The sequence below is a fragment of the Hibiscus syriacus genome, unplaced genomic scaffold, assembly GCF_006381635.1.
Source record: "Hibiscus syriacus cultivar Baekdansim isolate YM2019G1 unplaced genomic scaffold, ASM638163v2 tig00110505_pilon, whole genome shotgun sequence".
Taxonomy (NCBI): Eukaryota; Viridiplantae; Streptophyta; class Magnoliopsida; order Malvales; family Malvaceae; genus Hibiscus; species Hibiscus syriacus.
The window spans coordinates 1,107,956-1,129,307 of NW_024062765.1; the positions used below are offsets into that span (position 1 = coordinate 1,107,956).

At 37.3% G+C, this 21,352-nt stretch overlaps 5 protein-coding genes across 5 annotated transcripts; 3 read left to right on the forward strand and 2 right to left on the reverse strand.

The window, feature by feature from the left end:
• The first annotated feature begins 461 nt into the window (after window positions 1-461).
• LOC120129842 (cyclin-A1-1-like) lies at window positions 462-3,309 on the forward strand. The gene is made up of 10 exons (XM_039147245.1): window positions 462-676; window positions 1,011-1,401; window positions 1,490-1,626; window positions 1,707-1,799; window positions 1,918-2,051; window positions 2,155-2,230; window positions 2,326-2,402; window positions 2,491-2,674; window positions 2,754-2,888; window positions 2,983-3,309. The coding sequence occupies exons 1-10, from the start codon at window positions 482-484 to the stop codon at window positions 3,043-3,045; spliced, it is 1,485 nt and encodes a 494-aa protein (XP_039003176.1). The 5' UTR covers window positions 462-481; the 3' UTR covers window positions 3,046-3,309.
• A 435-nt stretch (window positions 3,310-3,744) lies between these two features.
• Window positions 3,745-6,221, forward strand: LOC120129843 (chloroplast processing peptidase-like). Its single transcript, XM_039147246.1, has 6 exons — window positions 3,745-4,088; window positions 4,801-4,863; window positions 5,072-5,140; window positions 5,371-5,457; window positions 5,676-5,743; window positions 5,977-6,221. Exons 1-6 carry the CDS (start codon window positions 3,861-3,863, stop codon window positions 6,065-6,067), a joined length of 606 nt encoding a protein of 201 aa, XP_039003177.1. The 5' UTR covers window positions 3,745-3,860; the 3' UTR covers window positions 6,068-6,221.
• A 2,127-nt stretch (window positions 6,222-8,348) lies between these two features.
• LOC120129844 (protein KRTCAP2 homolog) lies at window positions 8,349-10,197 on the reverse strand. Its single transcript, XM_039147247.1, has 5 exons — window positions 10,077-10,197; window positions 9,654-9,812; window positions 9,371-9,422; window positions 8,863-8,929; window positions 8,349-8,441 (listed from the first exon to the last, which is right to left on the reverse strand). Exons 2-5 carry the CDS (start codon window positions 9,807-9,809, stop codon window positions 8,351-8,353), a joined length of 366 nt encoding a protein of 121 aa, XP_039003178.1. The 5' UTR covers window positions 9,810-9,812; window positions 10,077-10,197; the 3' UTR covers window positions 8,349-8,350.
• Window positions 10,198-10,813: 616 nt separating this feature from the next.
• On the forward strand, window positions 10,814-12,282 carry LOC120129974 (phosducin-like protein 3). The gene is made up of 4 exons (XM_039147348.1): window positions 10,814-11,086; window positions 11,465-11,495; window positions 11,757-11,962; window positions 12,085-12,282. Exons 1-4 carry the CDS (start codon window positions 10,852-10,854, stop codon window positions 12,246-12,248), a joined length of 636 nt encoding a protein of 211 aa, XP_039003279.1. The 5' UTR covers window positions 10,814-10,851; the 3' UTR covers window positions 12,249-12,282.
• A 249-nt stretch (window positions 12,283-12,531) lies between these two features.
• Window positions 12,532-21,018, reverse strand: LOC120129975 (ankyrin-2-like). Its single transcript, XM_039147349.1, has 4 exons — window positions 21,013-21,018; window positions 20,329-20,583; window positions 17,853-18,613; window positions 12,532-13,496 (listed from the first exon to the last, which is right to left on the reverse strand). Exons 1-4 carry the CDS (start codon window positions 21,016-21,018, stop codon window positions 12,674-12,676), a joined length of 1,845 nt encoding a protein of 614 aa, XP_039003280.1. The 3' UTR covers window positions 12,532-12,673.
• Window positions 21,019-21,352: the final 334 nt, after the last annotated feature.

Sequence of the window (21,352 nt, forward strand, 5' to 3'; positions counted from 1 at the left end):
AAAAGACCTGTAAAAAGTAAATTATTCAAAAATCTTTTTGTTTTATTTATATTATATTTACTAGGTGGTTACCATAGAATCGAGTAAAAAGACAAGACAGATCTTGTGACCGTTTGAAATTCGAATTCAAAAAAACCCAAAGACACCTAGCTGTGACTTTTGTACACGATCACCCACCAGTCAAATCCACTCAAACCGTTGATAAACAGATTCCCGGATTTTGTGCTTCTAACGTGTCGTCTTTTTATTGGTCTACTGTGTGACCAATAAACAACTCCGGTTGAGAAAACTCGAAACAGAGTCAGTGGTCCCCACACCACGCTCCTAACGATTATCGAGTGGGATCAACGGCTAAGATCTTTCGTTAATTCAAAGTTTCAAACGTCCTTTTGCATTCGTTAAGAAAATTTCGAATAAAAACCGCAACCGAAGCTGCTTCTTGCAACAGTCGTTTCTCTTTCGAAGAAGAAAGCCGGTGAGAATGACGACGCAAAACGGTAACAATCGGCGATCGTCGTTTTCTTCTTCGACGACTTCGTCTTTGGCCAAGCGACATGCATCGTCGTCGGAGAATGTGGGAAAATTCACGGCTTCTTTGACTAAAAAGAGAGTCCCTCTCACTAACATTACTAACCAAAAGAAAAGCTCGAGAAGCTCGGCTTCGGCCTCTTCTTTGGTGGGTCTTAAGTCTTAACTTCCTTCTTGTTTATATATTTGATTTTTTTTTTCTTTTTCAATGTTACATGATTCTTATTTTCTGATACAATGTTGATAAAGGAAGTGTTGAAATGAAATTTTAGATGTTTTTGTATATACGCGTTCTTTGAATTTAATGGGGGAACTCAAAGCTTTTCCAAAGAATTAGAGCAAATTTGAAACTCTGTTCTCATTTGTTTTTGGGGAAAAAACTATACCTGGCCGCTAGCTCTGTTTACAATTAAGTAGAAATATGTGGTTTTGATTGATTATGGAACTAATCCAGCTTTTTATTTTAAATTTCAAATTTGAAGGTGCCGAGTTCAAACAAATTTTCAAAGGCAAAGAGTGCAGGTCTCCCAGGACATGTTCTTCCTCCTACAAACGCAGGTCTCTCGGAACATGTTCTTCCTCCTCCAAACGTAAGACACAGTTCAGTTTTTCCGCCCAAGGTTGTTTCATCATTTTCGAAAGAAAATGAAGTGGCGTTGCCTCCTTCAACATTACAGTGTATCATGGAGTTTTCTCCTAGTAAATCAGAAGGTTCATCATCAGTTTCTATGGATGAGACAATGTCCACGTGTGATTCTTTCAAAAGCCCCGAAGTGGAATACATGGACAACCGTGATGTTTCAGCGATTGGTTCCATCGAGCGAAAGACATTCAGCAATCTCTACATTTCGGACCATGATGTAGAAGCAGCAGGTCCAGACATCATGTTCTATAAAATGCGTTTGGTCCTTAGCTGTCTCTTGAAATATACTCATTTGGTTTGTAATTGATTTCATTGCAGGAAACTTCTGCAATCGAGATGCTTTGGCAGAGAAGGAAACTGATACTAAGATAATGGATGTTGATGGCTATTACATGGATTCACAGCTTTGTGCAACATATGCTTGTGATATTTACAAGCACCTACGGGCATCTGAGGTATTCATTTGAACATCTGATTAAATAAATAGGCAGAGCTCTAGAAAAATGTATGATGTTTTTTCTTTTGGTTTTTTCAGTTGAAGAAAATACCTTCCACGGATTTCATGGAGACAATCCAGAAAGACATAAATTCCAGCATGCGTGCAATACTAATTGATTGGCTTGTAGAAGTAATTTTCTGTCTATTTATTAAGTTATATGCTTATTTTATGTCTTCTGTTGGCAGAGTCTATACTGCCATCACCACCTTCGTCCATTAACATTTCTAGGATTCAATTTCAAATGCAGGTGGCTGAAGAGTATAGGCTTGTACCAGATACATTATATTTGGCCATTAACTACATAGATCGATACCTTTCGGGGAATATGATGAACAGGCAACAGCTACAGTTACTCGGTGTTGCCTGCATGATGATTGCTGCGTAAAAAATAGCATCCTCCTACTTTGTTTTGTTTCTCTTTATATCATCACACCTTATACCGATACTGAGTCCAAATGTTAACAAAAGTGTTCGATTTTATCAGCAAATATGAGGAGATTTGCGCCCCACAAGTGGAAGAGTTCTGCTACATAACTGATAATACATATTTCAAGGATGAGGTTTGGCCTGTATTATCTGAACTACCTTTTTCTTCTTTGCCTACTTTTATCAAATCTGAATGAGCCATTAAAACCCTGTTTCTACCTTAAAACAGGTTCTAGAGATGGAATCATCTGTTTTAAATTACTTGAAGTTTGAAATGACTGCTCCAACTGCAAAGTGTTTCTTAAGGTAATTCTTTTATCCCATTATCATCCAATGATACTTTCTGGTTTTCATGTTTTCACTTAACTTTTTTTACAATTCATATGATATTCAGACGGTTTGTTCGTGCTGCTCAATGGATCAACGAGGTTCCATTAATGCAATTGGAGTGCATGGCCAACTACATTGCTGAACTCTCTCTCCTTGAGTACACCATGCTTTGCTATGCTCCATCACTGGTCGCAGCATCAGCTATTTTCCTGGCCAAATTCATACTTCTTCCAGCAAAGAAACCCTGGGTATGTGCCAACTAGTGTGTCAAGGCCATGATTGTTTTCTTTGGCATCAGTGTCCTGATCTCCATTTATTATTATGCAGAATTCTACCTTGCAGCTTTACACACTGTATAAGCCCTCTGATCTATTCGAGTGTGTTAAGGATCTTCATAGACTGTGCTGCAACAACGACAATTCGACGCTGCCCGCAATCAGAGAGAAGTACAACCAGCACAAGGTAAAAATACTATGAAAACAGCAACACGGACACCGTGTTTCTTTGCTGTGTGCTTGCAAAGCTGAAATGTCCTACAATTTTTTTTATGCCACAGTACAAATGTGTTGCAAAGAAGTATTGCCCCCCTTCAATACCATCAGATTTCTTCCAGAACTGAACAAGGCATTTGATGACATCAGCAGAAGCACACCTGTTCCAATTCTTTGTTGGATAAAATGTTCCACTCCGGTTCTGAGATGAGTTCACTCGGTTGTTCTAAATCAGCTGCGCAGATTCTTGTTGAGGACCCGACCGCTTTGAGCAGCTGTCACGACTCACGAACATTCTATAATGTAACTTTTATTACATCGCAGCTGTTAAGTCTGTTTCGTTGTTACGGTCGTATTTTGGAACATATGACGTGGTGTAAATTATTTATTATCTATTTAAAATTTAAAATTTTTATTTTCAAATACAAATTTATTTATCAAATTGAAACACCATATTTATTGCGGGAGTGGATATTAAAATTATAATACAATAGTAAAGTTGCACTGGATTAACAGATTTGTTATCATTTGAAGTCTCAAGTTTAAGTAGTGCATATGCAGGATATAAACATTCAATAGGTTAAGGATCTTTAAACAAATATTATTTTATAAAAAAATAATAAAATTACATTCTAACTCGCAACAATTTATTTTTTCATTTCCAGCCAAATAAAAAAATGAGTTTGTCCAGTTACACACTCACCCTTATAAAAAAAGACAAATTTGAAGTCGAGGGCTTGTGTCATTGACAATGACGGCATCATTCAGCTCATTCGTCTCTTAACAATGAATCTTGCTCTCCAAGGCAAAATCTGGTCAAAGAAACCTCTTTTAAAAAAAACCCCATTCCACGCGCACACCCTCTCCCTCTATCCAACTTTAGCAACAACTAAACTTTGAAGCGCTGGTGGTGAGCTTCAGTCATTGTTTGGATTCAGGGACGATGAGCTTCTTGAGACCATGTGCTTTGTACAAGTCTCTGATAACTTTCCCTTCACTAAAATGGATGCCTTGCCAGAGTTGGGGTTTCCTTAGGTGGCCAGGTCTTGATGGGTTCTTTAGGTTCTTAGTCATCGCTCTTTTGTGGACCACGTTTTCGGAGATTCGTTTCATTCCTTCTTCTTCCATGTACCCTACCCTTCGTGTTGGTGATCGGGTCATTGTCGAAAAGGTATAAGAAAACAAACTTTAATCTTTCCTGTCTACTGATGCTTTTGTTTGTTTAGTAATGGTTAATTCTAGGAGATCTCTGCAGCTTAACTCGGTTTACGGATTTGCAACTTTAGAAAATCATGGAGATGTGTGGCTGTCTTATCCCATCTCTGCCTTGCTTCAGATTGAATTCTGTGGATGATCTCGATTTTGGTTAATTATGCTATCATTTTGTGTTTTTAGAACTTCTGGGTAGCAATTTTTTCGAATTTGCTGAGTACTTTGAACAGCTACTTGATCTAGAACGTGATTGAAATTCTTTTATTCGTTGTTCAATGGCGTTCTTATAGGATATTTTCAATCATGTTTTGTCCAAAGATGGATTCGCTTACCCTACACTTTCTCAGGAAAAGAACAATATTTAACTCTTGTTTCCAAATCATTCGGATTTTGTAAATGATTCCAGACACTCTATTCCCCAAAGCATAAGATGCTGGATCGACTTTAGAGGGAAATGAGAACGACATGAAAATGCCCTTTTTCCTGATTTACAAACAAACCCTGTTACTTTTCTTTTGTTCTTCACATTAATGCATCTGTTATTATAAAAAAAATTGCATGGTAACAAACGCATCGTGATTGAGATCGACTTAAGAGTAACAATTCGGATTTTCTTATAGGAACCATATTGTTGTTTATTCTCACTTTAGCTCACTTTGCAACTTGTCCAGGCCTCGTACTTCTTCAGAAGTCCCGCTATAAATGATATCGTAACATTCCGAGCTCCAGATCAGGTTTGTTGCTTTTGTATAGCTATGTTACTTGGGACTTGAGTGTGAGTGTTGAATAAGGGCATGTGACCGACCTGGGTATGTTCAGTTTTTTTCTATGTTTTTCATGTATGAAGAGTCTAGCAATATAGTGATATAGAACTGCGTAATTGCTGGCAACCAGTAGAAAACCTCATACTGAAGTATTCTTATCTTTATGTTGGTGCTACAGGAGCCTGGATTCGGGAAGGATGCCGTTTTTATTAAGAGAATTGTCGCAAAGGCTGGTGACTTGGTTCAGGTATTATTGATTCTGTTACCATTGTATCTTAATGCAATCACATCTTTCTTATCTCTTTATGGAAGGTTTTCAAAGCTCCTTTATTCATTCACTATATAGATCAGCACCTAATATCTGCAAGACATTATCTCAAAAAAGAAAAGAAAAAACTGCTAAAACAATCAAATTGAGGCAATTTTAATGTTGAAGGCTCTTCATCTTCTTCTAAAATGTCCTCTTACGCTATGCAGGTTCATCATGGGTCACTCTATGTCAATGGTGTTGAACAACAGGAAAATTTCATAGCTGAACGACCATCATACGCATCAGACTTAACGGTGAGTCCCCTTTGTTGTCTCTCCATGAATTCTCGAGTTTTCCAGCATTTCCTTTACTATTTTGCATTAAATGTGAGTCCTGGTGAACTCAATGATGTTGGCATTCTGAGTCTCCATGATTCGAATCGTTTTAGTTTTGGGTTTATCATAGGACTGAGTGGTACACTATTCAGAATTGTTGTTTCATGCTGACCACATTGTGTTTCTTGGATCTGCAGTATGTCCCTAATGATCATGTTTATGTGTTGGGAGACAACCGTAATAACAGCTACGACTCTCATAACTGGTACATCAACTATATCTTCCTTTTTTTTCTTAAATTTCTTCCGTGTTCAGCTCTATTTTCTTCCATTCTTTATGATTCTTGATACATGGATATAGTTCCTGCATAGCGTAATGATCCATGAGAGCATCTTCTTGAATGTTTTGATTTGTCTATGATCCTCTTTTTGTACTTCATTTGAAATGTGAATTTACGATGTAAATGCAATCATGTCATTGATGTTGATTGATACCTAGGGGGCCGCTGCCGTCGAAAACATTGTCGGAAGATATGCGATGTGTTGTTATAGACCTTCCAACCATAGACCTGCAACAAGTTCAGGGATGAACTAGACAGGCCAATTTTCTCCAACTCTTGACAAAGCTGGGGTGTAGATACATGGAGTTGTAGTGGTGTTTTTCTGTGATCTTGTCGCAAATTTTTTTCAATGAAATGCATCCCAATGCTATTAATATAAGCTTGTTTAAATATGATTGTGGATTGTTGAGAGTTGAGAAACTCTAATAAAAGTCAAAGCATAGGGCTTACCTTTGAATCCAGGTTAGATTTAGGGGTTGTTTCTTTGGCTCTAAATGGAACGTTCAGCGCTGAATGGTGAACCGTTCAGCTCTGAAAGGTGAACCGTTCAGCGCTGAAAGGTGAACCGTTCTGAATGGTGAACCGTTCAGCGCTGAATGGTGAACCGTTCAACATTCAGCGTGTTTGTTTCTTACCTCCGAATGATTCAGTATTTACTGATTCAACAAAACAGTACTACATGATTAGCATCAAAGACATTCTGAATCATTCAGAGCCAATATCAAATAGCATGTCACATTCAGAGCTAATTTATACAGATCTCTGAATCATTCAACATTTTAATCATTTAGCGCATCATTCTGAATAAACAAACAGTCCCTTAATTAAATTAAAGTGATTGTTGAATATTTTTTCTCAAGCCCCTTTCCCAAAACTTAAAATTATAGATAAACTTGTAACTGATGCACTCCAACCAGAGATTCAAAAAACGGTTGTGTAACAGTATAATGGCCGTTATATCGCAGTATCGATGGCTTCCGTTATCGATATCAACCGAAATCACGGTGTGAAACGGAATCACACCCATAACGGCTGATAACGGTCGTAATTTAACGGGTAACGGTCGATCGCGGTTATAACGGACCGTTTTTCCCGCTAATTCCCGTTACAACACCAAACATCTTGGTGAACTTTGGAAGACCCATTATCGGTCCGAGTCTTGGGGTCTGATTTCCGAAGCCTTTTGATGACGATGATAGACTTGGTCGGCGACGAACAGGCCACCGGAGGCGAGAAGAGAGACGCTTGATTCTCTTGTTGAGGAGTTTGAGCATGGTGGAGAAGTGGGTTGTGATTTGTGAACGAAATGGGTTGTAAAGCTTTTGAAGATTGCATGAGAGAAGAAAGAGTTACACAGAAGTTTTCAAAGAGTTTGGAAGAAAGAAATAATAAACAGTTTAATGGCATAAAACAAATATTAGGTTATAAAACATGGCTGATTGGTTTTTGTTAGGAGTGGAAGAGTAAAAGGTAACTTCCAAAAAAGGGTATGATGACTCGTGACAGTAAAACAAGGGTTAAATATGGCTTTTTTTTCCTTCCAATACAATGAGGAGGGCAAGGAAACATTGCCAACTGCTCCCCAGATATATATATATATATATATATATATATTGCAATTTGTAGGTTTTTTAATTTAATATATATTTTTGGGAAGTGAAGTTAAAAATCTTTATCACTTTGGAAAGTTGTTAAGTGCCTTTAAATTACATTCATTAAAATAACAAAAAAAAAAGAAATAAATTTGTTAATTCTTTTGTGAGTATTTTTAATTTTACAACTAAACACTATTTTTTTTATCAAAATAAGATTTATAATAATTAAGTTCAAATAGTTAATATAGTTCATTATTCAAATTAAAATGTTTACTTCATCTTTTTACTTAAAAAACATTTTAAGTTAAACTATATTAAATATATGTCAATTTCGTTTAAAAAACATTTTAAAAATTATTTCTTATAATTATAATTATTTTTATTATGTTTTAAGATAATTGTGCAAAATTTAAAAAAATTCACGATCGCGACACCCGCAGTGACCGCGATGACATCCGTTATATCCGCAACCGCGATGCGACCGAAAACGTGACCGCGAACGCTATTTAAAACCCTGACTCCAACACATGTTTACCGATACCATAGCTAAAACAGAATTTTCACTTTAGCACTAATGACTGCCTAGATAAGAAAATAAGAAAGAACAAATGGAGAGGTTTAAGTTCATCACATGGCAGCATTAAGTCATTTGATTGCATACAAACTAGAATTCACTAATACATTGTTTTTATTTTTATTTTTATTTTTAAAATAGCGAAGCAAAATGGAGAAGAAAACAATAGCGATTCCCAAAGTTCTTCATTCAAATGAAATCAAGCGTGAGCCAGTAACAAGTGAACAACAGTAACAAGTGAACAACAGTAACAGAATTTCTAAATTGACATAAACGGGGACTGTTGCTTACATCTAGTCCTAATAGCATCAGACAACCTTCTAATCAAATAACTTTTATTCTGAAAACCAATGATATTTTAACTCAGTGCCTCTTTGTTTTCGACTCAATTTTAGAGACCAACACTCCTGAAATCTTGTTGATCTCATAAAGTAACCCAGCTGAGAACAAGAAACTGCATTCGACATGAAATATATAGTCAGTCATTAGTGTGCATATTTGTAAAACAAAATCCAGATGAGAACAAGAAACTGCATTGAACATGAAATATAAAGTCAATCGTTAGTGATTTTCCATAACTTGTACTAACAGACCATGTTATTCATAGCATTTGTAAATGGGATGTCTAAGGTTCAAATCCATCACCCTGGCTCCACCATGACTCTATAAGAGAAATGTTCAAGTTTCCAACAGTAACTACCAGTTTTTCTCTCACATTGGGTTTGATCTCAAGTGGACTTCCTTAAACATATTATTACACCCACATGGTTTAAACTTACCGAACGACGCTGTTAAAGGATTAAACGATTCTCATAAAGCATGCACAGTAGGAGCATGAAGTAAAATGCAGATAATAAGACACTAATTGAAATTACCATGTTGTGATACACACTCGATGAACAGTGCTAGCAACAATCAGTGCAACAGCTTCTGCTAATATGACTGCCAAGAAAAGACATATTTAAGTTCATCGTACAATTCTGCAGTAAAGAAGCCAGTGCATTGTAAAATTTGTTTGAACAACGTGCTAGTTGCTAAGATAGATTCTTAAATTCCATTTTCAACGAAAAACCATGGTTTCTTCCCATAAAGAAAAAAGTCAATGTTGGGTTTTATTGAACTACAGTAGCTATTAGCAAAACAGGTAATGAATTTCAAATATCAAATATCTGAGTTTCTTACTACTGTCTAATTTCAATAGTGAACCTCATGAGCCATGAATGCACTTTGCATGCTATATTTTCACCAAAGGAAGTTACATGACAGTATAGAATGTTAAAAGGCTTTTTCTCCCTGATCTTTATTAGTAATATCTCACAACAACTAATTAAAAGAAAAGAAAAGCAGAAAAATTAATGAAAAGAAGGGTCTCTATAAGCTTACCGGCACCCCAACTGGTCCTCATCCCATTTGACTCCTGGAAATTCCCAATGAACTGAAAGGAGGGAAGGAAAGAAAAATACAGATTAAAATGCCGAATCAAGCAGTGTAAGTCATAAAAGAACGCAATTCAGTTCTCAGAGCTCAGATTGTAATATGCTGGCTTTCACAACATCAACAAATAAATCATATGACTGGATTAAAACCATAATTCAGAACATAAAACTGGGGATCGCGAATCTGGATGATAAATAAAGGAGCAGATTCGGGGCGTCAGGAGACTCACTGTTAGTAACACAAGAAACAAGAGGGAGCTGATGAATCCACCAAGTATTGTGAAAAGCTCCGACGAAGCTAACTTCCCTCGATACATCATTTGGAGTGACAGAATGACAGTAAATAAAAGAAATGAATATAGCATCGAACTCCCTGATCCTGCCATGGCCTTTACATTGCATTCCAAAGAAAAATTAATCCGAAACACTCTTAGGAAATCTCTAAACAATCTAGAAACATGAGATATTGAAAAGCGGGAATTAGATAAACCCTAGTGGAATGATGATACTATCTAACGTCAAATTTCAGATTTCATCAAACAAAATTGGAAATAAGCTTCGCAATCCAATCAAACCAGATCATGATTTTAAAAAGGAAATCAAATAAATGATAGTAATATAATTTAAAAAAAATCGAAATTTAGAGGTTGTACCTTCTAAACCCTAGCAACGCTCTGCTCCTCTCGCAGCCAATGAGTAAAAATCTCAGAGAAAAAGGAGGTATCGGCGAGGTTAAAAAAAAGCAGTCAAAGCCAACTATTGGAACGGAAAGAGAAAACTATGGGCTGAACTGTAAAGACAGACTTTTCTTTCTAGGTATAAACCTTCATCGCTAAGTCCTAATGCTAATGGGCTTGGATAGAGAACACTTAGGGCTTTATTATAAATTGGCCCTTAAAATATACTCTAACTTTTGGATTGGTCCTTAATTATTATTATTATTATTTGTCTAAAGTGATAACTAAATTATTATTATTATTATTATTCCTGATTTACCTTAAAATATACTCGATTGTTTTTATTAGAGTTGTACACCTCTAATAAAATGAAGAAAAAATGTGATAATTTAGGTTCAACTAAAAAAGAAAGAAAAGCTCTAAGAACCAATGTGAAATTTGAGTATAGTTAATAAACCAATTTACTAATAAAACCAATATTTAATCACCTCTAAATAATAAAATGATCTTTAATATGTTATCATATATATATCAGATTTGTTGATTTAACTCGAATTTAAGATTATTTTAGAATATGAATTTATTATTGAGTGGAACATAAATGTCAACTTCAAAGACTAGACCTTTCTACTTGGGCCCGTGTTGATTGCCAGAATCAGTACTTTATGTTCATATTACGTTTTTATTCCGATGTTTAGAATTGGAAGCTGAGCCGAAGGGAGAAAGGAGCAAAGGAAAATAGTCATAAATAATGGCGGATTACCATTTCGTTTACAAAGATGTAGAAGGAGCTTCCACTCAATGGGACGATATTCAAAGAAAACTTGGCAATTTACCTCCAAAGCCACCTGCTTTCAAGCCTCCTCCTTTTGAACCCGCACCGGACCCGGGTTCTGCCCCCAAGGACAAGTCTTGGATCGATCAAAAGACTGAAGAAGAACTTGAAGATCTCGATGATGATCTCGATGATGATCGATTCCTTGAATAATACAGGTTTTGATTTTTGGGTTAGAGATATTTTTTTTATTGATTTAAAATACAGTTTAGTTTAATTGGACAACTTTGTTAAGTTTATAGCTGAAAGGAAAATTTTTACGTTCGAGAACTTGTAAAATGAATGTAAATAGTGAACTTCTGTTATAAACTTTAAGGCTAATTATTATTATTTTCTTCAGTTTGTATCAAATTCATGATTTAATCAAGCTGGAACGTTTGCCTTGTGACTGAGTTTTCATTTGCTCTGGATTTTTCAAAATACATGAAAAAATTAAGGGTATTTTTACCTTTGATATATTACTTGCTTCCTATACAATTATCAGTCATCTAAACTGTGACAGATTTGTTTCCTTTTAATATGTGTTCAGGCTACATTAACAACTGTTGTTCCTTTCTTAGGTTTGTTGATGGGATGTTCTTTGTTTAGTACAATATTTAGTGCTTCCTGTTCACTTTTGAAGTGGCTTGTATGAATTTTCATTTTTGCAACACTTAATCTAATCAAATCATACCATTTTTCTCTTTCTCTGTTCTATATTACATAGATGTTCCTTTCTTAGTCCGTTATGTAATTGGAATAAATGTTCATGTACATTGAAAAATGCGTGAATGATGGTTATTGTATTCATTATTCTTTGCTTTATTGGTATCTCTTGTTAGATTTCCAGAGTGCGGGGTGCTTCTGCGGTGTTTGGAAGAATTGGCTGTTAAATACCCAGCCACGAAGTTTGTGAAGATAATATCTACTGAGTGCATCCCTAACTACCCAGATCGTAATCTTCCGACTCTCTTGGTTTATAACAGTGGAGCAGTAAAAGCAAATTACATCGGCTTGTATAGTTTTGGCCGGAGATGCACGCCTGAAGGTATGCTATCAATGAAGGGATTCACTCCTTTTTCCCTCATTTCCTAATTACTTTGGATGTTGTTGATGAGCTTCCGTCCCATGTGTTTTGGATTGAAATTTTGTTATTCTGTTAAAATATAGGTGTGGCCTTAGTTCTCTGTCAATCAGAACCTGTACTAAATAATGGTCAAAGTGTGGGTGACCAGTCTCAGAAAGCTGTTCTCGAAGGAGTTCGAAGGCGGTTTATCGAAAAAGTTGTTACCGAGCATGAGGATCAGGACGATAGAGGATCATCAAATGATTAGATGTTCAGTACATTCAAAATTTTCATTTCTACGGAGTATAATATGCTTAAAGCGTCTCAACCATCATCACTTTCATGTTGAACCACTTTCGGTTGGGAAAGATTAACGTGACAGACTATTGTAATTTCTGGTTTCAAGGAGCTGTACTGATTTTTGATGTTTTGCCCATCTATTATAACCGTATTCTCTGGTTTGATGTCCAGTAATGGAACTTAACGTGTTATTAGTTTTGTTCTTTGGAGGTTGATCCCGTGCGAGCAGTAAACTCGGAATATATTTGCAACAGTTTAAGCTTTATTCATCTTTAGATGACAAAGCGTTTAGTAAGCTGAGATCAAAACCTTTACAGCAAAATACGATGAATTCCAACTACTTTTAAAGTACGAAATGTAAAACTCCAAGCATCTATACAATCATCTAAAACCCTAACTTCCTAACTGCTCTCTACTATCTTTCTGGCTACCAAAAATAGCCTCTCTTGTTATAAGCTTTATTCCTCTCACCCATAGCTCGGCCATTTCAGATCCGCCTTCACACACAAAATGAACCCCTTTGTTAGTGGTAGTCACCACTCTGAATATTCCAGGTCCGTTCGCATCACCCTTGCTGTGCCGGTTCCTTCTGAAGGATGCACTTGGACCCAATTCTGCCTCTCGGCATGTAACATTTCGTCGACTTGACTTTCCCCACTGCAGCAGTCCGGAATTTCGAACCATTTTCATGTCTTTCCAGTGAGGATTTCCCTTTCCTTCCTTGGTATGCTTTAGGACACGGGCACCACCGAAAACAAGGTTGCGAGCGAGCTCATCTAAAATCACATAGTCTGCATCATTTTTTAAGACGGTGGTTTTTCGAGCTAGAGAAAGCGCGGTTTCCCCTTTAGCATTCTTGAAATCACAATTTGCACCGTGTGAGATTAAGAGCTCACACATGGGTCCATTACCTTCCCTAGCTGCCAACATAAGTGGGGTGTATCCATCTCCATCCGGGACATTAACATCATATCCCCTGCTCGTCAATAACATAACAGCATCCAAATCTCCGTAACGCGCAGCACAATGTAAAGCATAGAAACCTCCAGCATTTCGGTTGCCCTTTTCGAGTTCCAATTCAAGCATCACCTTCTCAAACAGATCATGGTTCTGGTTCAGTTCAGACAATGTAATTGCTGTCTCACCAGATTTATTTAACAGCTTAACATCAGCTCCGGCATAAGCTAGCAGCCGGAATGCTTCATGTAAGGTATGGCTCATAAATATACCGGTAAAGAGGACAGGGGATGGAGCGGAGTGAGCGAAGCGAACGCAGCGAATATCAACTGTCCTTACAAAGAAAGTCTCGTAAAGGGGGTTACGATTATGTGGGTTGGGGTGCGGGGGCTGCGGCCCCGCGGTACGGTACATGGTTAATTTTGTAATTATGTATCAGGGTTTTCTATTATAAATAGAGATGTAACCTAAACCTATGAGAATTGAATAAAAAATTTCTAGCGCCGCCTAGGCACCGAGGACGTAAGCACATTGCCGAACCTCGTTAAAATTCTTGTGTTCTTTCGTTTACTTTGCCCGATTTATCAACAATTGGTATCAGATGTCAGGAGCAAAATTCGAAGTCGCGAAATTCGATGGTCTGGGTAACTTCGGATTATGGCAAACGAGGGTGAAGGATCTGTTGGCGTAGTAGGGGATCCTGAAGGCTTTGCGACCTACAAAGCCGGCGTCGATGGAGGAGGAAGATTGGGAAGAATTGCAACAACGAGCGGCAGAACCATACGATTATGCTTGGCGGACGAGGTTATGTATCACGTCATGCATCTATTGTCTCCAGACGAAATTTGGAGGAAGTTGGAAAGTCAATTTATGTCCAAATCCTTAACGACAAAACTGTATCTAAAGCAGCGGCTGTATAGGCTGAAGATGCAGGACGATCATGATTTGGCGCAACACGTGAATGTCTTCAATCAAATCGTTTCTGATTTGGCTCGGCTTGATGTAAAAATTGAGGATGAAAACAGAGCGATGATTTTGTTGTGTTCGTTGCCTCCCTCTTACGAACACATGGTGACTACTCTTACATATGGGAAAGAGACTATCAACGTTGAGGAGATTACTGTAGTCTTGTTGGCTCACAACCAGCGGAAGCAGAATGCAGGGGAAAACTCTCAAGCCGATAGCTTATATGTCAAGGGTAATCGAGACCGTGGACGGAAGCCAGAGAAGGCAGGGTCTGGCAAGCGGAATTCCAGATCCAAATCTAGGGATAAGAAGACAATTCACTGTTACAAGTGCAAGGAGGCGGGACATATGAAGCGAGACTGCCCGAAGTTGAAAAAGCAGACTGATGAGAAGCGTGATGTTTCATCCAAGTCTGTGAACGTGGTCGAGGATGACAATTCTGATTGTAGTGAGGGTGATATGCTTTCTATTTCAACGACTCAATCGACGGATGCGTGGATTCTTGATTCTGGATGTTCTTATCACATCACGCCAAATAGGGAATGGTTTTCGACATACAGGTCGGTTAATTATGGTTTTGTTTATTTGGGTGATGATCGATGTTGCAATATTGTTGGTATTGGTGATGTCAGAATTAAGATGTATGATGGCTCTGTTCAGACGTTGAGTGGTGTTCGACATATCCCAGATTTGAAGAAGAATTTGATTTCTTTGGGCACTTTGCACAAGAATGGTTTTATCCCTAAGGCTGATGAGGATAGGGAAACCATTCGGATTGTTAAAGGTGCTTTGACTGTGATGAAAGGAAAGATGACTGCAGGAAATATTTATAGATTTTTAGGGAGTACCGTTGCAGGTGGAGTTCATTCTATTGAGTCCTGTGATGATACTACAAAACTGTGGCATATGCGTCTTGCTCATCTTAGTGAACGTGGTATGACAGAATTACACAAAAGAAATCTGTTGCATGGTGTCAAAAGTTGTAAGCTCGATTTTTGCAAGTATTGTGTTCTTGGTAAACAGACTAAAGTCCGTTTCAAGACTGCGAGGCACACAACTCAAGGGATTCTTGATTATGTGCATTCTGATGTATGGGGGCCTTCCACGACATCGTCTTTGGGTGGATCTAGGTATTATGTTACTTTTATTGATGACTTTTCACGGAAAGTTTGGGTGTATTTTTTGAAACACAAATCTGAAGTTTTTGAGAAGTTCAAGCTGTGGAAAGCTGAGGTAGAAAACCAAACAAGACGAAAAATCAAGTGTTTGCGATCTGACAATAGTACGAAGTACACAGATTCACAGTTCTTACACTTCTGTAAGGAGCACGGGATTAAGAGACATTTTACAGTGCGCAAGACACCACAACAGAATGGTGTTGCGGAACGGATGAACAGGTCGTTGAATGAAAGAGCCAGATGTTTGCGGTTGAATGCGGGGCTTCCCAAACACTTCTGGGCCGAGGCTGTTAACATGGCGTGTTATCTTATCAACAGATCGCCAAGGGCATCATTGGCTGGGAAAGTTGCAGAAGAGGTATGGACTGGTCATGATGTTAGTTTTGATAACTTACGGATTTTTGGTTGTCCTTCTTATGTGCATGTACCTGCTGATGAGAGATCCAAACTTGATGCAAAATCGAAGGAGTGCATTTTTCTGGGTTACAAGAAAGGTGTCAAAGGATTCAAGTTCTGGGATCCAGTTGCGAAGAAAATTGTGATCAATAGAGACGTTGTTTTTGATGAACAATCCATGTTGCAACAGAAGAAAGACACGACAGTGGTGGATTTCGAGCAGTTTCCAGTTGAGAAACCAGAAACTTCTCAACCGACTTCTGGTGGTTCCACTACGGATGATTTGCAGGATTATAGTCTCGCCAGAGATAGGGTGAGACGGACGAATATAAAGCCTCCGAGTAGATTGGATTTTGAAGACTTGGTCTCTTTTGCACTTATTGTTAGCAGTGATGATCCGGTTAATTTTCATGATGCTGTTACTAGTCAGGAAAACGACAAGTGGATGGCAGCCATTGTTAAGGAGATGGAGTATTTGAATCACAATCGTACATGGGAGTTGGTTCGCCTTCCTGAGGGTAAAAAGCCGATTGGTTGCAAATGGGTGTATAAGAAGAAACCAGCAGTAACAGAAAAAGAGGGGGAGAAGTTCAAGTTCAAGGCTCTTTTGGTAGCAAAGGGTTTTTCACAGCAGAAAGGAGTTGATTATGATGAATTTTTTTCTCCTGTGATCAGGCACACTTCAATCCGAGCAGTACTTGCATTGGTGGCCAGTTGGGATTTGCATTTAGAGCAGATGGATGTTAAAACTGCTTTTTTGCATGGTGATTTAGAGGAGCAGATCTACATGCGGCAACCTGAAGGTTTCACTCAATCTGGAAACGAACATTTAGTTTGCAGATTGAAGAAATCTTTGTACGGGTTGAAACAGTCTCTGAGACAGTGATATAAACGGTTTGACTCCTATATGATCAAGATTGGCTACAACCGATGTGAGTATGATTGTTGTGTCTATGTTAAGAGCCTTGATGATGGTTCTTTTATTTTTCTATTACTGTATGTTGATGATATGTTGATTGCTGCGAAGAACATGGATGATGTTATCGGTTTGAAAACTTTATTGAGTCAGGAATTTGATATGAAAGATTTAGGTGCTGCAAAGAAAATTTTTGGAATGGAAATTTGTAGGGACAGAGACTCAAGGAGACTGTGGCTATCTCAACGGGGTTATGTTGAAAGGTTTGCGATGAGCAGCGCAAAACCAGTTAGCACTCCATTGGCGAACCACTTTAAGCTCTCATCAGAGCAGTGCCCTAAGACAGATAAGGAAGCTGAAGATATGGCAAAGGTTCCGTATTCTAATGTTGTTGGTTGCTTGATGTATACAATGGTATGTACTCGTCCTGATTTAGCTCATGCTGTTAGTCAAGTTTGTAAGTACATGTCTAAACCTGGTAAGCAACATTGGGAAGCAGTCAAGTGGATCTTTCGATACTTAGAGGGTACTGTGGGACATGGAATTATTTTTGGTAGTCAACGAGATAATCCTTTGGTTGTAGGATATGTGGATTCAGACTATGCAGGTGACTTGGTTAATAGAAGATCTATGACAGGGTATGTTTTTACTCTTGGTGGAGGACCTATTTGGTGGAAGTCTACTGTTCAATCTGTAGTGGCACTATTTACAACTGAAGCTGAGTACATGGCAGCGGTTGAAGCTGCAAAAGAAGCTTTATGGCTCACTGGTTATGAAGGAGTTTGGTGTTCAACAAGGTGGAGTTCAGCTGCTTTGAGACAATCAAAGTGCTATTCACTTAGCTAAGAATCAGGTATATCGTGCTAGAACTAAGCACATTGATGTACGTTTTCACAAGATCAGAGAGTTGGTTGCATCTGAAGAGATTTTGTTTCAGAAGGTACACACTGATGAGAATGCGCTGATATGTTCACCAAGGTACAGGGTTAATTTTGTAATTATGTACCAGAGTTTTCTATTATAAATAGAGATGTAACCTAAACCTATGAGAATTGAATAAAAATTTTCTAGCGCCGCCTAGGCACTGAGGACGTAAGAACATTGCCGAACCTCGTTAAAATTCTTGTGTTCTTTCGTCTACTTTACCCGATTTATCAACACTTCAACATGACCTTTCAAGGCGGCAATCACGATTGCTGAGAAACCATTCTCATTCTGATAATCAATATCAACTTCTCCGCTTCCAATCAGAGCTTTTAGAACCTCATGGTCACCAGTTTCGGCAACAAACATCAACGGAGAGAAAACTGATAAATTGCTTGACTTTGGGATCCTTAGACCCTTGATTACGTCCAGCACTGTTTGCTGAAACCCAAGGAACCATCGGTTTGAACCAGCAATCGAACTAGCGGACTGACCAGAGACGTTAACTAAGCCAAAGTCTGCTCCAGCCCTGGTCAACACTTTGAGACATTCTTCATGCTTATACTTCGCACAAATCATCAAAGCTGTGTCACCACAGTCAGTCTTGGAGTTTATATGACAACTCGAATCAATGAGGGACTGAAGGGTTTCTGACAAACCAAGATGAGCAGCCAAGTGTATTGGCCGGAACTCGGTTTTCAAGGTTTTAACTGGACATTCTGCGTTTGCGCCACAGCTCAAAAGCACTTTGACAGCTCCTGTGCTGCCACAAAGGATTGCATGGTGCAGGAGGGTTCTTCCGTAGTGAGGTGTCTCGAGTTTGAAGTGCTGAAGGAGCATGCGCAAGATGGCACCACTATCTTCAAAATATTCTACAGCACACCAACTGATTGCATAGGGCTCAGCCAGTCCTGCACCCACTCGAAACTCTTCACCTGTAGTAGTGTCCCATGACCATGCTCCAAGACTTACTTTCATGTCAGTTGGAATCCCAGACTGTTAATGAGCCAAAGTGGTTTATATGGCGAGAACAAAGAATAATAACAAAAGGATTATTCAAAGCATGTTACGCATTCTTTGATGCAACTCTTTAAACTCTCTTAGGTGATTTATAGGGGGAAATAATATCTTGAGGGAAACAAAGTACCATAAAGATTACCAGATCCAGATATGATGCAACTATTATTAAAATACTCGAATTATTTAGATTCCAGTCATAGAAAAAGCTTTGAGATTAAGCTTGTACATCCAAATGACATTTAGTGCCTATTTTTACTTTTATTTAGAGTTTTGGGGAATTTGTGTAAATCACCTGTAGAACAGTTAAGTAGGACATTAACAACTTGGGAATAAGTGATTATATATATCTATATATTTATATTTCCCTCAAATTTCTTTGAACTCAACTATTCCATCAAAATCATGAGAAAATATCATTGAATTTAACCAAAAAAAAAGCTGAGAACAATTAAGTTTTGTTGAAGCAAACAAAGATGATTTAAGACCTCCTAAAATAGCAGCTTTACAGGAAGGAGAATACAACATAGGCCCTTTTTACACGAGCAAAAAATAATCAAAGTCTTTTAACCATAAACGATAGGACAACCATATTGTTACAAAGATTTCTCTTCAATGCATTTACTTTTCATATATAAATGTGAAAGATATGGGTAGAACATACATTTACTCCTCTATTTATATGTTACAGTAAGAAAAACAATAAATTTGGTATTTCATTTCAAGACTAGTTTAAGGAGGTACTTAAAACAGAATTCTCGTAGAAATTAAAAGCAAAAAAAATGATATTACTATACAGGATTAAAGAAGCTTACTTGACTCTGAATAAATTCTTTATGACATTATTCTAAGGACAATTCTACAGTTCGTTAAAGGTTTAAAAGTGTAAATTTAATTTTGGGATCAGAACAAGGGAAAGTAATAAAGCATGAGGAAGACATTGAAGCTTTGAACATAGGAAAAATTTTGAAGTAAAAAAGAAGATTATGTTTTAGGAAAATGTAAGATGTAACCTTAGCTTCATAAATTTGAAATTTTTTTGAAATAAATAAAATAAAATTCAACAAACGTAAGGACAAGAAAACTTGGTAATTAAAGAACAGAAGTTACGAGCAATTTTTAATTTAAAATACTTTTAGCACTTTGAAAAATTAGAAAATCGTAATATGCTCGGTTGAAATTTGAATTTGAAAAAGTCAATTTCGAAGTAAGCATATTTAACCTCCACAACTTTTTTCCCGTAGCCAAACAGAACAATAACTACTAAAGAAAGCATGAGTGAAACACTTAATTATATCCAATGACAATAAAAATGGAGGTTTGAGAAGTAATGATATGATTCTATTGGCCTAAAACGTTGGTTTTAAATTTTCAGTGACAATATACAGATTTCCAGAACATTAAAAAACTAAGCCTAAAACAAACATTGAAATGATTCTAAAACATAATTAAAAATCAGTACAAGCAACTCAAACTCTTAAAAACGAAATGCAGATGATCTTAAAACGGAATGCGAATGGTTTAGGAAATGACTATTAAAAAACTGAAGTTGCAAGAAAAGATGGGGTTGAGGGAGCGGAATCAACTTGATAACCAAAACGAAGAAAAATCGCTGTAAAACCACGATATGAATGGAACAGTTTGAATCGCAAAACGACAAACAAAACAAAACCGCAAGTTTTGGATTGCATTACCAACAGTTTCTTTACGAGAGCCACATTTCCGACGTGAACAGCGAGAAAAAGAGCGGTGACGTCAGTCGAAAACTCCTCATACTCGACGCGAACCTCACTCGGGGACTCTTCTCTCAAAACGACTTCGGTCTTCCTCGTTTTCAAGCAAACGGCACCGACGAAGTTGACGTCAACGACCGGATCGGAGATGCATTCGAGAGCGGACCTCAGATCGCCGGTTAAAGAAGCTTCGAGCAGGCGCTGAGAAACTTCAGCCTCTTAATCGACGGGAACCACCTGTCTGCTTCCGGAAAATACCGTCATTGTTTACACGTGGCCGTTTCTCGAAGGTAGCACACAAATGCAACTCCAGGTGAGAGATGGCATTGCGAATGATGCGCGAGGCTCGAGGGAGAAGAAGAAGAAGCTCAAACAATTAAAATAAGAAGAAAAATTGAAATAAGTGAGCGCCAAAGAGTGAAGCCAAGAGGGTGGCATATTTATTAGGAAAAAAAAGTTTTTTTTACCATGGATATTATTAATATGGTAATCGTGGTAAATTTTTAGGGGCGTTTGGGGAGAATGTGAAATTTTTCGGGAATAAAATTTAAATTCTCTTGATTGGTTTGGTCGGGAATGTCATTCTCGATAATTTTTATTACTAATAGTGAATTTTTTGAGATATATTATCGGGAATGTCATTACCTCCATTCCCGTAGGTATTTTAACATTCCGGCTTTTTTGACTAAAATGCTCTTAAATTTTTATTTTTTTTTCAAAAATATCATTCTTTTGTCATTGAATAATAAAAATTCTACGAATGTTAAATTACAAATTTATCCTTAAATTATTTTAGATTTACAAAAAAAATCTATTATTAAAATTTTATATAAAGTTCATGGGTTAAAATAAAATTTTATCTTTTCATTAAACTTTTTTCATATTTTTAATTTTGTAAAAAAATGATATAAATATTATGAATTTAACTTTTTAAAGAAAATATATAAATATTTTACATCTTATAATATTATACAAATATATAATA